This window comes from Salmo salar, chromosome 15 (genome assembly GCF_965601325.2).
Source record: "Salmo salar chromosome 15, fSalSal1, whole genome shotgun sequence".
NCBI lineage: Eukaryota > Metazoa > Chordata > Actinopteri > Salmoniformes > Salmonidae > Salmo > Salmo salar.
The window spans coordinates 94,613,890-94,628,587 of record NC_138305.1 but is presented as its reverse complement, the minus strand read 5'-3'; the positions used below and the strand labels follow the sequence as shown (position 1 = coordinate 94,628,587).

At 42.3% G+C, this 14,698-nt stretch overlaps 2 protein-coding genes across 2 annotated transcripts; both read left to right on the top strand.

The window, feature by feature from the left end:
* The first annotated feature begins 877 nt into the window (after positions 1 to 877).
* On the top strand, positions 878 to 8,874 carry LOC106572575 (trypsin I-P1). The gene is made up of 6 exons (XM_014146877.2): positions 878 to 936; positions 1,428 to 1,492; positions 4,900 to 5,050; positions 6,134 to 6,275; positions 6,580 to 6,837; positions 7,639 to 8,874. The coding sequence occupies exons 2-6, from the start codon at positions 1,438 to 1,440 to the stop codon at positions 7,798 to 7,800; spliced, it is 768 nt and encodes a 255-aa protein (XP_014002352.1). The 5' UTR covers positions 878 to 936; positions 1,428 to 1,437; the 3' UTR covers positions 7,801 to 8,874.
* A 547-nt stretch (positions 8,875 to 9,421) lies between these two features.
* Positions 9,422 to 13,206, top strand: LOC106572574 (cytidine deaminase). The gene is made up of 4 exons (XM_014146875.2): positions 9,422 to 9,730; positions 11,312 to 11,423; positions 11,807 to 11,864; positions 12,559 to 13,206. Exons 1-4 carry the CDS (start codon positions 9,529 to 9,531, stop codon positions 12,697 to 12,699), a joined length of 513 nt encoding a protein of 170 aa, XP_014002350.1. The 5' UTR covers positions 9,422 to 9,528; the 3' UTR covers positions 12,700 to 13,206.
* Positions 13,207 to 14,698: the final 1,492 nt, after the last annotated feature.

Sequence of the window (14,698 nt, the reverse complement as noted above, 5' to 3'; positions counted from 1 at the left end):
TGATACTGTATCTCTAGAGTATAAGAATTGGAACAAACATGATAATAATGTAACTACTATTATTTCATTCATACTTGAAACTGCAAAACTTACACTTGTCATTATCACGGTTCCCCATTAGGATCTGTTTCTGGAAATACCTATTTGGATAAAATGCAGAAATGATTTATTTCACCTTTATTTTAAAAGGGAGTCATACTGAGATCAAGGTCTCTTTTACAGATGAGCCCTGGATTGCAGAAATTACAGAAAATACACATCAACATATAAATACAAAATGCATGCAGAAGTTGATAACCTGATATGGTGCAATACACAGATCGTAATGTTGTCTTTAAATGTGGTAATTAGGAGCATACAGCGTGTGGGCGTTTCTGTTATTTTCATGTATGTATTATCAGTGTAGCGCCTTTGTTTTTTCGAGGATGCATGACCACACACATAAAACCATAAGATGTTATTCATATTTGGATAGGCCTATTGTTCAAGTCATTTACATCATGCCAAGGGGATAAATGTAACTTTTTATATTTGCTATAATAATACTGTTTTTTAATGCCACAATACATGAATTCTTATCTAACACCACCCCCATTCAATCCAATCAGCACAATAAAACGATGAACTCTTATTATGTTCACGTCTTGGGCTTGACTGGAGAAAGGTGTTCAATTCCCAGCTACCTCCACTCAACAATGAGCCCCAAGATGCAATCAAGAAAAGGCTTAGAAATGGAGATAATGGAGGACACAATGTTTTGTCATGGACTAGGTCAGTCTCTGTCTTGTGTTGTGGGATAAACCATTTCATATGCATGATGGGACATAACAAAGCAAAATAAAAGGGCATGGTATCATTCTAAAAGGCGAGAGGAGAACCCTGGAACCACCAGTTGGAGATACCAGAAGGCTGTGCAGTGAAGGATTGTGGCTGTTGGTGAGTAGCAAAACTTCTAGATACTTTCATGGGTTTTTTGGTGCATATTTTATGTAAAACATGTAAGTTTATTTTTTGAAGTCCATTGTTACTTACATGGGGTCAAAAGCTACATCTAGTCAAAGATATGGGATTGGTTTGTTAAAATCAATGACCTTATTACATGAATTCTATCTGTCAAGTTATTGAATTTTACATGTGAAATTTTGTTTAAACTACACTGAATACCTTTCTAAGGGAAAAGAGCAAGTTTGAAGAGTTACAGGATGTCGTCTTCAATCATCTCAGTGGTCCTAACACGGGATGGGATGTATCTCATGTAAAAATCACATAATTGAGGATATCAGAAACATACTTTGATCTCTCAGAATCTGTGAGGGATTTTGTCTGGAGATAAAACAATCCCTAGGACATCTATGTAGGCTAGAAACACTGCTATGTTATTGTTGGGGAGTTCTCTAATCAAATTCTATGTTTTTCCATGTTTCAAGTGAAGTAAACATGGAACAGTTGACATGGTCTGCAGTGCTGCTCCTACTGGCTCTCTCAGTCAGAGGTAGGTTACTACTAGATCACACTTGGATAATAAAAAATACTTGTAATAGGCCATATGTGTAAACAGTACAAATACGCCTTGAATTATAGAAGGATGATTAAAATCCCAGTATGGTTTGGGGCAGAGTAAAAACAGTAAATAGAGTACTCTGAAAGGTAGATGCTTCTGTATGCGGCCTGTACACTTGTTTGTGTGCCTGTTTGTGTGCCTGTTTGTGTGCCTGTTTGTGTGCTGGCTGTAAAGTGGAAACAAAGACATAGCTAAAGGAGCTATGATTAGCCTAAGTCCGGCCCTGAATACCCATTGTATGTTACAGCATATCCTCATCATCACGGGTGTCAGGTCCAGGATCCTATGACATTTGAAGTCCCTACAGTCCAGGTTACATGATTGGACTAACATTGTTACAATATGTAATAGCATGTGAAGTTAAGCCATGTGAAACCTGTAGCGCAATAGAAACGCATATGTGGTACCATGTGACTCTGTCGACAGCTAAAAGTACGTTGTTGATGCTTTATAACAGTACAACAATTTACAGTACGCTGTCAATATACAGCTGGTTAGTATTTGTGTCACGCCCTGACCTGAGAGAGAAGGTTTGTTTCTCTATGTGGTTAGGTCAGGGTGTGGGGTGGGCATTCTATGTTTTATTTTCTATGTTTTGGCCGGGTATGGTTTCCAATCAGAGGCAGGTGTCTATCGTTGTCTCTGATTGGAAGCCATACTTAGGCAGCCTTTTTTCCACCTGTGTTTGTGGGATCTTGTTTTTGTATTGCTGTTAGTAGCCTGCAAAACTTTTTGTTCGTTGTGTTGTTCATTGTTTTGTTTTTTGCTGGTTCACCGTTAAATAAAATATGATGAACCCAACCCACGCTGCACCTTGGTCGACCTTTAACGACGGACGTTACAGAAGATCCCACCACCAAAGGACCAAGCAGCGTGGGCCGATGGACTGGACATGGGAGGACATCCTGGATGGCAAAGGATCCTGGACGTGGGAGGAGATCCAGGCCGGAAGGGATCGCCTCCCATGGGAACAGGTGGAAGCAGCGAGGGAGGTACAGTGACGAGATCAACAGGCAAGGCAACAACGGAGGCCCGAGAGGCAGCGCCAAAAACAATTTGGGCGGGGGCACACGGGTAGATTGGCTAAGGCGGTTTTAAGACCTGAGCCAACTCCCGTGCTTACCGTGGGGAGCGAGTGACCGAGCAAGCACCGTGTTATGCGGTGATGGGCACTTTGTCGCCAGTGCGCAATCACAGCCCGGTGCGCTCGGTGCAAGCTCCTCACCGTTGCCGTGCTAGAGTTGGCCGTCAGCCAGGAAGAAGTGCGCCGGCTCAGCGTATCTGGTCTCCAGTGCGTCTCTACGGCCCAGGTTATCCTGCGCCTGCTCTACGCACGGTACCCCCCGTTCACCAGCGCAGCACAGTCCGTCCTGTACCAGCGCCCTGCCCTTGCTGGGCTACAGTGACCATCCAGCCAGGACAGGGTGTGCCAGCCCTGAGCTCCAGACCTCCGGTGCGCCTCCACGGCCCAGTATACCCTGTGCCTGCTCTGCGCACCCAGTCTCCTGTGCGTCTCCCCAGTCCGGTGAGACCGGTTCCAGCTCCACGTAGGAGGCCTCCTGTGACGCTCCCCAGTCCGGAGCCTCCAGCAACGCTCCTCAGCCCGGAGCCTCCAGCGACGCTCTCCAGCCCCGAGTCTTCAGCGACGGTCTGCAGCCCCGGGTCTTCAGTGGCGGCCTGCAGCCCAGAGTCTTCAGCGGCAGTCGGCAGTTCAGAGCCTCCGGCGCTGATCCACGGTCTGGTTCCTCCGGTGACACGGAAGCGGGGGGATCAGCGGGCGGTGTGGGGCTACGTCCCGAAACCAGAGCCGCCGCCAAGTATAGATGCCCACCCGGACCCTCCCCTATAGGTTCAGGTTTGCTGCCGGGAGTCCGCACCTTTGGGGGGGGGGGGTACTGTCACGCCCTGACCTGAGAGAGAGGGTTTGTTTCTCTGTGTGGTTAGGTCAGGGTGTGGGGTGGGCATTCTATGTTTTCTTTTCTATGTTTTGGCCGGGTATGGTTTCCAATCAGAGGCAGGTGTCTATCGTTGTCTCTGATTGGAAGCCATACTTAGGCAGCTTTTTTTCCACCTGTGTTTGTGGGATCTTGTTTTTGTATTGCTGTAAGTAGCCTGCAAAACTTTTCGTTCGTTGTGTTGTTCATTGTTTTGTTTTTTGCCGGTTCAACGTTAAATAAAATATGATAAACCCAACCCACGCTGCACCTTGGTCTACCTTTAACGACGGATGTTACAATTTGTTTGTAAATAATGTGCACAGTTTACAACTGTTTCAGTATTAACATTGTTTTTCTAATACTGGCCACAGAGCATCAGGCCTCGAACATTCCTTTTTCAGCCATCTGTTCAATTAGTGTATCCATAACGGTTTTTAATGTACACTGTAAAAAATATCGTGTTAGTTCCACTTTTTAAAAAATTGGCTACTTTTTGCATCAGCTTTTTGAGTATTTCCAACATGGTGTATTTTTACATATAATATATTTCCCTTTTAGTGTTTCACAAACACTAATATATAAAGTCCAGCATAAAACAATGGCTATGATCCAACTTAATTTGAGCAAATCCAGAACTGTCATTGTACATTAGATCTACTTAATCTTTCTGATTATGTAGTTACTTTCATTGATCGTGTCTTAGTGTGGCTTTATGAACTTCATCGCTCAACATTTTCATCCACTTTAGCAGGAATTTGTTGAGCACAGTGCTCATTCCACTAGCACTAACTAGCTTGATGTATTTGCCTCTGTCAAGAGCGACTCACATGATCTTATTAATGGTGAGAATGGGTGCTCTCATCATTTAACGTCAATTTGCCAGACAGTTTTGATATTCGTTCATCATGATCCATTACACCTCATACCCTAACAAACTGTTTGATACTAATATAGAAATGAGCTTTTCATTCTTCAAACATGCGTACAACATTGTGTAAAAGTATCGTAAAGTTAAAAAAATTATCAATTACCCACAATCCTCTGAAAACAGAGCCACATGGCAAGTTGTTGGACGAACTTAAAATTCTTTAATTGAAAGGAAATATTATGAAAATGTAAATTAAACAAAATTTTCCTTGTAGTTGTTTTTACACACAAATAGTTGTTTAGATTATGCATTTATCTTATGTTGAATCAAACATTTTCGTTACAGCTGAAGTGAAGTAAAGTACTAATTATATTCACATAAAGATGACAACTACATTATTTATGTCAAAATAATTATATTTTCAAGTATAATTTACTAACCACCTGAATAATTGTGTATGCGCAATGCACATGTAGGAATTCAGATTACTAATTCAGATTAATAACAAACTGTCCTCTCAATCTAATCCACAGAGACATTGACACAGAGAATCATCGGAGGACAAGAAGTCGAACGGTACTCTATCAAGTACCAGGCATCTATACAGTATAACAGGAACCACTACTGTGGAGCCACCCTCATTCGGCCCCAGTGGGTGGTGTCTGCTGCCCACTGCTGGAGACCGTGAGTACTGACTACAATTATGGGATAGTAGTGTCACAGTTGAAGGGAAGGTCAACTCTATCCTATTGCATAACATTTTACATTTACATTTTAGTCATTTAGCAGACGCTCTTATCCAGAGCGACTTACAGTAGTGAATACATACATTTCATGAAACAATGAACAGATGCTTGAAGCCAACAGTCAATTACATCAAAAAATTCAAAGGGCCAGCTCGCACTTGAATGAGTAAATGTTTTGGGGGTGGGGAATTACATTTACATTTACGTCATTTAGCAGACGCTCTTATCCAGAGCGACTTACAAATTGGTGCATTCACCTTAGGATATCCAGTGGAACAACCACTTTACGATAGTACATCTATATATTTTTTTTTGGGGGGGGGGTTAGAAGGATTACTATATCCTTTCCCAGGTATTCCTTAAAGAGGTGGGGTTTCAGGTGTCTACGGAAGGTGGTGATTGACTCCGCTGTCCTGGCGTCGTGAGGGAGCTTGTTCCACCATTGGGGTGCCAGAGCAGCGAACAGTTTTGACTGGGCTGAGCGGGAACTGTGCTTCCGCAGAGGTAGGGGGGCCAGCAGGCCAGAGGTGGATGAACGCAGTGCCCTTCTTTGGGTATAGGGACTGATCAGAGCCTGAAGGTACGGAGGTGCCGTTCCCCTCACAGCTCCGTAGGCAAGCACCATGGTCTTGTAGCAGATGCGAGCTTCAACTGGAAGCCAGTTGAGTGTGCGGAGGAGCGGGGTGACGTGAGAGAACTTGGGAAGGTTGAACACCAGACGGGCTGCGGCGTTCTGGATGAGTTGTAGGGGTTTAATGGCACAGGCAGGGAGCCCCGCCAACAGGGAGTTGCAGTAATCCAGACGGGAGATGACAAGTGACTGGATTAGGACCTGCGCCGCTTCCTGTGTAAGGCAGAGTCGTACTCTGCGAATGTTGTATAGCATGAACCTACAGGATCGGGTCACCGCCTTGATGTTAGTAGTGTATTATGTTGTAGGTTGCAACAATTCTATATGCATCCTCTCCAATTCCCCTGGACATAGTTCTTACTAGATTGGATCATGTCTGTTCCTCCTAAGGGCCCAGCTGATCCAGGTGGTTTTGAGTGAGCACAGTCTGGTCGAGGAAGAAGGCTTCGAGCAAGTGTTCAACATCTCCAAGATCTTGGTCCACTATAGCTACAACTACAAGACTTTCAACAACGACATCATGCTCATCAAGGTAAGAGACTTTCCATCCCATTACCATGAGGTAGAGACGTGCATACCACTTACAATGAAGCTTGGGAAAGTGGTATGCTAGTGTAGATATTGGAACCTATCCATGTTGTTAATGTGTTTCAATACTTCAGTTAGTCTACTCACTGCATAACTTTGGATACTGCTGCAGCTTAGACATTGTACCATAACATTGACTCCGCCCCCTTTGATCCCTTCTCTCTGATTGGTCAGCATCTGATTGTGTGCCTCCTGATTGGTCAGCAGCATCTGATGTTGTGCCTTTCCTGTGGTTGTGTGTGTTCCAGCTCAGTGAGCCAGCCAAGCTCAATGCCTACGTTCAGCCTGCCCCACTGCCAGAAGACGACACCCCTGCTCTCCCAGGGTACACCACCTGTAAGGTGAGCGGCTGGGGCGTCACGCATATCTACAGCTACTTCCTGTCCCCTGTGCTGCGTGCTGTGGATGTGCAGACCATTCCTTACTGCCACCACTACTACTACTGGAGGATCACAGACAACATGATGTGCGCTGGGTCTCGCTTTGGTGGCAAGGACTCCTGTCAGGTACAGACTAGCCTAATCTTCCCAGAATCAAATATTATTTTCTTAACCTTTATTTAACCAGTGAGTCATGCTGAGACCACACTCTTAAAAAAAGGGTTCCAAAAGGGTTCTGTGGCTGTCCCCATATGAGAATCCTTTTTGGTTCCAAGTAGAACCCTTTTTGGTTCCAGGTAGAACCCTTTTGGGTTCCATTAGGAACTCTCTGTGGAAAGGGTTCTACATGGAACGCAAAAAGGTTCTACCTGGAATCAAAAGGGTTCTATCTGGAACCAAAAATGTTTTTTCAAAGGGTTCTCCTATGGGGACAGCATAAGAACCCTTTTAGGTTCTAGATAGCCCTGCATGAAATGATCAATACACATCAATTACACAATACACGACAAGCAAACACAAAACATGAAAAGCAGAACACATCTGTCACAAGAGCCTAGGTATAGACTGCTATGAATAATATAGGGTGTGGGCCTCTAAAACTGGGCCAGAGCCAATGGAATTGATTTAGTTTGAATTATGGAAATGTACAGTATGAGGTCTTCAGATAAGGGACATCAGATGCTGATCCCCAGATCACAGGACATTCTTTAAAACCACAACAATAGCATTTCAATGGCAAAATAAAATATCACAATTTCACAATTTAGTCGTAGAATAGAAAAACAGACACAAAACAGTGTTATGTAAAATGTGTAGTAACTAACATGAAATTGGCCAGATACGAGTGGTGTATTCACACTTTATATCCCTAACAAAAGGACCAGAGCTTTTGTTCATCATTGTGTCTTTTGTGTTATTGTACTACAGGGCGACTCGGGCGGACCCCTTATCTGCAATGGAAACTTGGAAGGCATCGTCTCATGGGGAATCAGCTGTGCCAACCCTTACTTCCCAGGAGTCTACACTCAAGTCAGAATGTATGTCAGATGGATCGACTGGATCATCAACAGTGACAACCCCAACAACTGAATCAAGACCAATGTCCAGGAAGGGTAGCGCACCCAGGGAAGAGAACAGTTCCACAATGAATTGAATAGAAGGATATAAATCACCATGAGGTAAAATAAAATACTACACTATTCCACTCCTGCTTGTCACAGTTTTAAACCATATGAACAAGAGCAGTGGCTGTGGCATCACATTAGCTGTGAGTAGAGGGCCAATATAGAAGCAATATTAGGGGAAGTAGCACAGAGATCCTACAGTATGTCATTCTGTGTGGAAGAGCAATAAACCACAATTTTCTCATAAATTTAGTTAGCTTTGGACACTGACTAAATGATGTCTTTACAGATATCAGATTTAAGCATTGAGGTTCTGAGGTTGTAAGAATCTGTAAGAATCTGATGATTATTAACCTTGATTATTAACCTTTAACCTTGTATTAAACCATGATTGACAGTTCAACAGTTCAACTTTGTTATTCTGTTGTGAAGAGAGAAAAAATGCTATATAAACTGTTAAGACTCTTGCTTGAAATGTACTGATTTATGTTACCATACTAGAACGCATTAATTACTTTACATGTATAAGGTATGTATATTTTGGGGTCAATGTTTCTGAGGAGAGAGGTGAAAGGCAATTGTTAGTCTCTGATAAGGCAGGACAGCTGTGGAACTAAGGAGGAGTGAGGAATGCGTCTCGAGGTCAAATCAACAGATGAAGTGAGAAGAAACCTATGGGGGGGGGGCCAGAGTGGCCCACCACAATGTCTTTCCTACTGTAGTACTTTTAAAATGTATTTTCCCTTTATTTAACTAGGCAAGTCAGTTAAGAACAAATTCTTATTTACAATGATGGCCTACCGAGGAACAGTGGGTTAACTGCCTTGTTCAAGGGCAGAACTACAGATTTTTACCTTGTCAGCTCGGGGATTCAATCCAGCAACCTTTCGGTTACTGGTCCAATGCTCTAACAACTAGGCTACCTGCCGCCCCAGGTAGAATAAGGTTTTAAAAAATATATATATATGTGCTTGTGTAATCATGCCTTGTCTTTACAGCTGTATGACTCAGTGGGTGAATAAACTTGGTATGAGCTTTATCTAGTTGTCCGTTTGAGTTTTTACTCAGTTTGTTCAGAACCTATCAAAACCCAATCTATTATTATAGGTTTTTATTATAATTATTAAACAATCATCATACAAACACTCTATAACAATAAATACTTTATTTTTTGGTATTAGGTCTTTCTGTGTTTTTTTTATTTACATTTTTACCCTCACTGCACATACATGTATCAATCAATCATAATTTACTTGTTATAAAGATTTGGTACAAGTCTGCAGGTATAATCAATAATGCATTATGATACATGATTTTGCATAATGGATTGTAAGACTTGTTATAAGCATACGAATGAGCCATTATAATTTAAGTAACCCCTGTTTAAAAGGAAAGTCATTAGCCAGAGTAAAGTAATGATAAAGGTTGGGGTCAATTCCATTTCAAATCAGTACATTCAGGAAGTAGGAATTGCCCCCCAACCCTATATGGTAATGATCTCTTTAAAAGTCATTACACACGCTAGGCTTCCCCTGAAGAGTGGGCCAGTGCCCCTCCCACCCAGACCATGTGTGAGCTGTGGGGCTCTTAAAAACCTGCTTGTTGGGTACAGCTTTCAATCCATCCACTCTCTATTTCCACCTTTTATCTCTCCTTTTCTCTCTCAACAGACACTTACAAAGAAAGGGTTGGTATGACAGACTTCAGGATCGGTGAGTTAAGGGTAGACGGAGCAGACACAGAAGCCAGGAATCACTCGAGTGAAGAGGACAATGAGGATTGGATTAAACCTCTTATTCACCAGTCCCAGGGGGCTAAAGAGTTTGCCTACTGTCCCTACAGTAAGTTCCGGGTGGGGGCAGCCCTGTTGGCACATGATGGGACAGTTTTTACAGGTGAGGGGCTTTCAAATAATATAATAATAAGAATACATGGGTTTTGGCTGATAAAAATGCTTCAATTTATTTATTTAGTATGTTGAATACTGCCGTAACTCTTCAGGTGGCTTAAAAGAACTACAGTCATGATAATTTATAACAATGTTATGCACCATGGAGTAAAGAACATTTAATGGTATTCTGTTAACCTGTTAAGGAATGGAAATAGAAAAATAACATAACAATAGAGAGAAAAATTATTAAAAATATAATAACTTCGAACATCCTTTGACGTTATAAAGTATGTTGACAGGCCAGACGATAAAGTCAGACAGGCCAGACGATAAAGTCAGACAGGCCAGAGGATAAAGTCAGACAGGCCAGAGGATAAAGTCAGACAGGCCAGAGGATAAAGTAAGACAGGCCAAAGGATAAAGTCAGACAGGCCAGAGGATAAAGTCAGACAGGCCAGAGGATAAAGTAAGACAGGCCAAAGGATAAAGTCAGACAGGCCAGAGGATAAAGTCAGACAGGCCAGAGGATAAAATCAGACAGGCCAAAGGATAAAGTCAGACAGGCCAGAGGATAAAGTAAGACAGGCCAAAGGATAAAGTCAGACAGGCCAGACGATAAAGTCAGACAGGCCAGAGGATAAAGTCAGACAGGCCAAAGGATAAAGTCAGACAGGCCAAAGGATAAAATCAGACAGGCCAAAGGATAAAGTCAGACAGGCCAAAGGATAAAGTCAGACAGGCCAGAGGATAAAGTCAGACAGGCCAAAGGATAAAGTAAGACAGGCCAAAGGATAAAGTCAGACAGGCCAAAGGATAAAATCAGACAGGCCAAAGGATAAAGTCAGACAGGCCAAAGGATAAAGTCAGACAGGCCAAAGGATAAAGTCAGACAGGCCAAAGGATAAAGTCAGACAGGCCAAAGGATAAAGTCAGACAGGCCAGAGGATAAAGTCAGACAGGCCAGAGGATAAAGTCAGACAGGCCAAAGGATAAAGTCAGACAGGCCAGACGATAAAGTCAGACAGGCCAGAGGATAAAGTCAGACAGGCCAAAGGATAAAGTCAGACAGGCCAAAGGATAAAATCAGACAGGCCAAAGGATAAAGTCAGACAGGCCAAAGGATAAAGTCAGACAGGCCAGAGGATAAAGTCAGACAGGTCAGTGGATAAAGTCAGACAGGCCAGTGGATAAGGTCAGACAGGCCAGTGGATAAAGTCAGACAGGCCAGAGGATAAAGTCAGACAGGTCAGTGGATACAAACAGGATCTTTCTGATTCAGTATTGGTTGTGTCTGTTCTATTGTGTCTGTTCTGCTTGAAGTCACAACCCAGACATTTTAAAGATGTCGATTTTAGGTAGATTTTCTACATTCCTGTTCAGTGCAGGTCATATGAGACATGAATATATGTGACACTAAGATTGCCCTTAGAAGCATCAAATTGACCCCTTTGAGTGTGAGTCAAGAATGATAATTGAGAGTCATTATTTTATAGTGTTATTAAATGAAGTGATGTGTTCTGTTTTTAATGTGATGCCCTGCCAGAGATTCCAGGAACTCTTACAAATGCAGAACTTTTCTTAACAGGATGCAATGTAGAAAATGCTAGCTACAACCTTGGCCTCTGTGCAGAGAGGACCGCTATTGCAAAAGCTGTTTCCGGGGGATACAGAAGTTTTAAGGCTATTGCCATTGCCAGGTACATACTTTTTAAAACTTTGCCTTGTTTCTGAGTAAACAACGGTCAGTTGATCGATGATGTCTGAATCCCCAAAAAGTATTGATTCAGTCATCCTGTTGATTTCATCAAGTTAAGATTAGTACATACAATTATTAATGACCCCCATCATAGAGTTCATTGGGTTTTGCTTCCCCTCGGAGTGTGTAGATGGTTATAAACCATCCTACTATCAAAGTCATGCTGATATAAACAGTAATTTGGGATATGTCTTAGTCTTCCTGAAATGTTCAGTAGATAATAAATAGAGAAAATACAAAAAAAGTTGTAATTTCTGCACAACTATACTATTATGGCCAACACCATTGAGGGTAATGTTGTTAATGACATGATTGATTTTGTAGTGACCTGGAAGACCAGTTCATCTCACCATGTGGAGGTTGCAGACAGTTCATGAGAGAGGTACATAAATGATTTAAACAACTTATATATGTGAATGAGTGCATTGATAATGGAACAAAGGTCTAAACCATGAAACCAACATGTATGGTTGTTTTAAAATCAAAGGTACTTCACACAGCCTGAACCCGTACCTGGACATGAGGAGACGAGATCTCCTCTGACGCCCAGGATCCTTCAATTCAAAGTCCCATTAACCAGCTCTGCAAACGTTATAATGTCAAAATATGTTCACTACCACAAAAACATGGAGTTTTGCAGAACAGCTATCGTCATTACTGCCGTTACACACGGTCTGTACTTCCAAAAAAGGTCTAAATAAAAAGTACCTATTCTTTTGGACCAAGTGCCCACGCGCCAAATCCACCTTCGGCACCTCCAATGAAGTCACTCTGCCACGTTCAGGTCGGTTGATCCAGCAGCAGAACAGTATCACGAAAGAGAATTGATAAAAATATAGATTTATACCTAACGGCAGTAATGGCGATAGTTGCTCTTCGAAACTCCATATTTTGGTGAGCACTGAACGTATTTTCACATTATAACGTTTCCAGAGCTGGTTAATGGGACTTTGAATTCAAGGATCCTGGGCGTCAGAGACTGGTCTTGTCTCCTCAAACCCAGGTACTGGTTCACACACAGCCATGCATCTATAATGGAAACATTTCAAATAATCCAATTTCCCTTTTCTTTGTAGTTTGGTGATCATTGGTCCGTCTACCTATCCAAGCCTGATGGTTCTTACAAGGAAATGACTATAGAAGACCTGCTTCCTGTGTCCTTTGGGCCCGAAGACCTGAAGAAAAAGAGATTGTTCACCACAAAGAATGGGTCATAATAGTATTCAAAAGACAAGAGGCAAAACCAGAATCTTTCATAACAGCATTACAAGTCCGTGAAATGTTAGACTGCTGGGCTGGATAATGGGCTGATTTGCCAGCCAATAGGACTATACAATTTATTAGTTGAATAATGTCATTGGATATTCTTTTTCTTCTGTCTGTGCCTTTGAAATGAGGAAAATCTGTCTCAATGTGTTTTCTAACAAGTGTTTGAAATGCAGTAAATTACATCAAATGATATTATGCTACACAACCCATAATCACATTAGTATTTGTATGTGTATGATTTGCGAGTGTTTGTTTGAAGTATGAAGTATCAGTGTTGAAAATGCATTTTGATGTATTACTCATTAATATTACAATATTTTAGAACATTTGTGTAAAGTTTTGAATGTGTTTAGGCCTATTTGCATCATTTGCTGACACCAATAACATTGTCATTGTCTCTTTAATTCTAAAAACAGGTCAAGTTTTAAAAAAACGTCATGTGACACTAAGAAGCACGTTCTCTGTGACTGTTCCAGTTTGTTTACATAACTATTCGTCCTTGTGTTGTGTAACGTTGGGAAGGTAGTTTCCTGTTTGGGAGTGGAAGGGTATTAAGCGCATGAAGCGAGACGGTGGATGATGGTTGGAAGAGCGCGCTTGTTTGAAATGGAAAAGCGTCGCGCTAGCTTTTGATAAAGAAGAACATCAAGACATGGCAGCTGCTTTATAACTGGGATGCAGTGTTGAGTAGTTGATCTAGAAGTGTTGGAGAGACTACAGAAATATAGGGAGGGTGTTGATCCATCTGATTTGTTTAAGAGACGTCTGGATTTTATTTATTTTATGTTTATTTATTTAACCTTTATTTAACTAGGCAAGTCAGTTAAGAACAAATTCTGCGCTGCCTCATGGGGCTCCCAATCACGGCCAGATGTGATACAGCCTGGAATTGAACCAGGGACTGTAGTGACACCTCTTGCACTGAGATGCAGTGCCTTACTCGAGAGCCCACTGCGCCACAGGATTTTGTGGCCATTTGCACAGATGGTTCAAAAGATCCAAGGACATAACATACTGTGTCAGCATTTGTACTGCAGGAATGTGGGGTGGAAGTCAGGAAACGTATTACAGATCATCTGTATGTATATACGGCAGAGCTGATGGCCATGCTGTTGGCCTTGCAGTGGATGGAGGAAGTCAAGCCAGACAGAGTAGTTATTTGCTCTGATTCAGGTGCAGTGTTAATGAGTCTCCAGTCATTTAGGTCACGTAGCAGACAAGACCTGCTTCATGAGGTGCTACAAACCCATGGCTGGATTAGACAGATGGGTATACAGATAAGATTTACTTGAATCCCAGCCCATGTGGGGGTGGAAGGGAACGAGGCAGTTGATGTCCTGACTAAACAAGCACTTAGTAGTGGGGATGTTGATGTTGTAGTTTCAATGAGCAAGGCAGAGGCAAAAAGCCTGATATGGACAGTGATAGGGCAGAGATGGTGGGAGCAGTGGAATAGAGATACTAAGGGCAGGCATTTATTTCAAGTACAGAGTTAAGTCGAAGAGGGGAGGACGGCAGGAAGGGACAGAAGAGAGGAGGCTATTTTTACAAGATTAAAGGTTGGACACAGCCGGTTGAATAAGTCTTAAATGTGATAGGAAAGCATCCAACAGGAAAGTGTGGTTATTGCCAGGAAACAGAGACCGTGGAGCATGTATTGCTACAGTGTGGGAAGTATCAGAGAGAAAGAGAGAGGCTGAGATCTGGTATGAGGGAAAAGGGGATACAGGAAATGAGTTTAAAAAGTATATTGAGTAGAACGTCATTAGATATAGTATAAAATATTTTGTTATATTTTTTAAGAGCAACGGGACTGGCAGGTAGGATTTAGTTTCTCCCTGTCTCTGGCCCATACTTCAGTACAGTAAGTGGTGGTAATGCACCATCACGTTGGATGCTAACTAACCGCTGATAAACCCCACAGAAGAAGAAGAAGAGTGCTACATC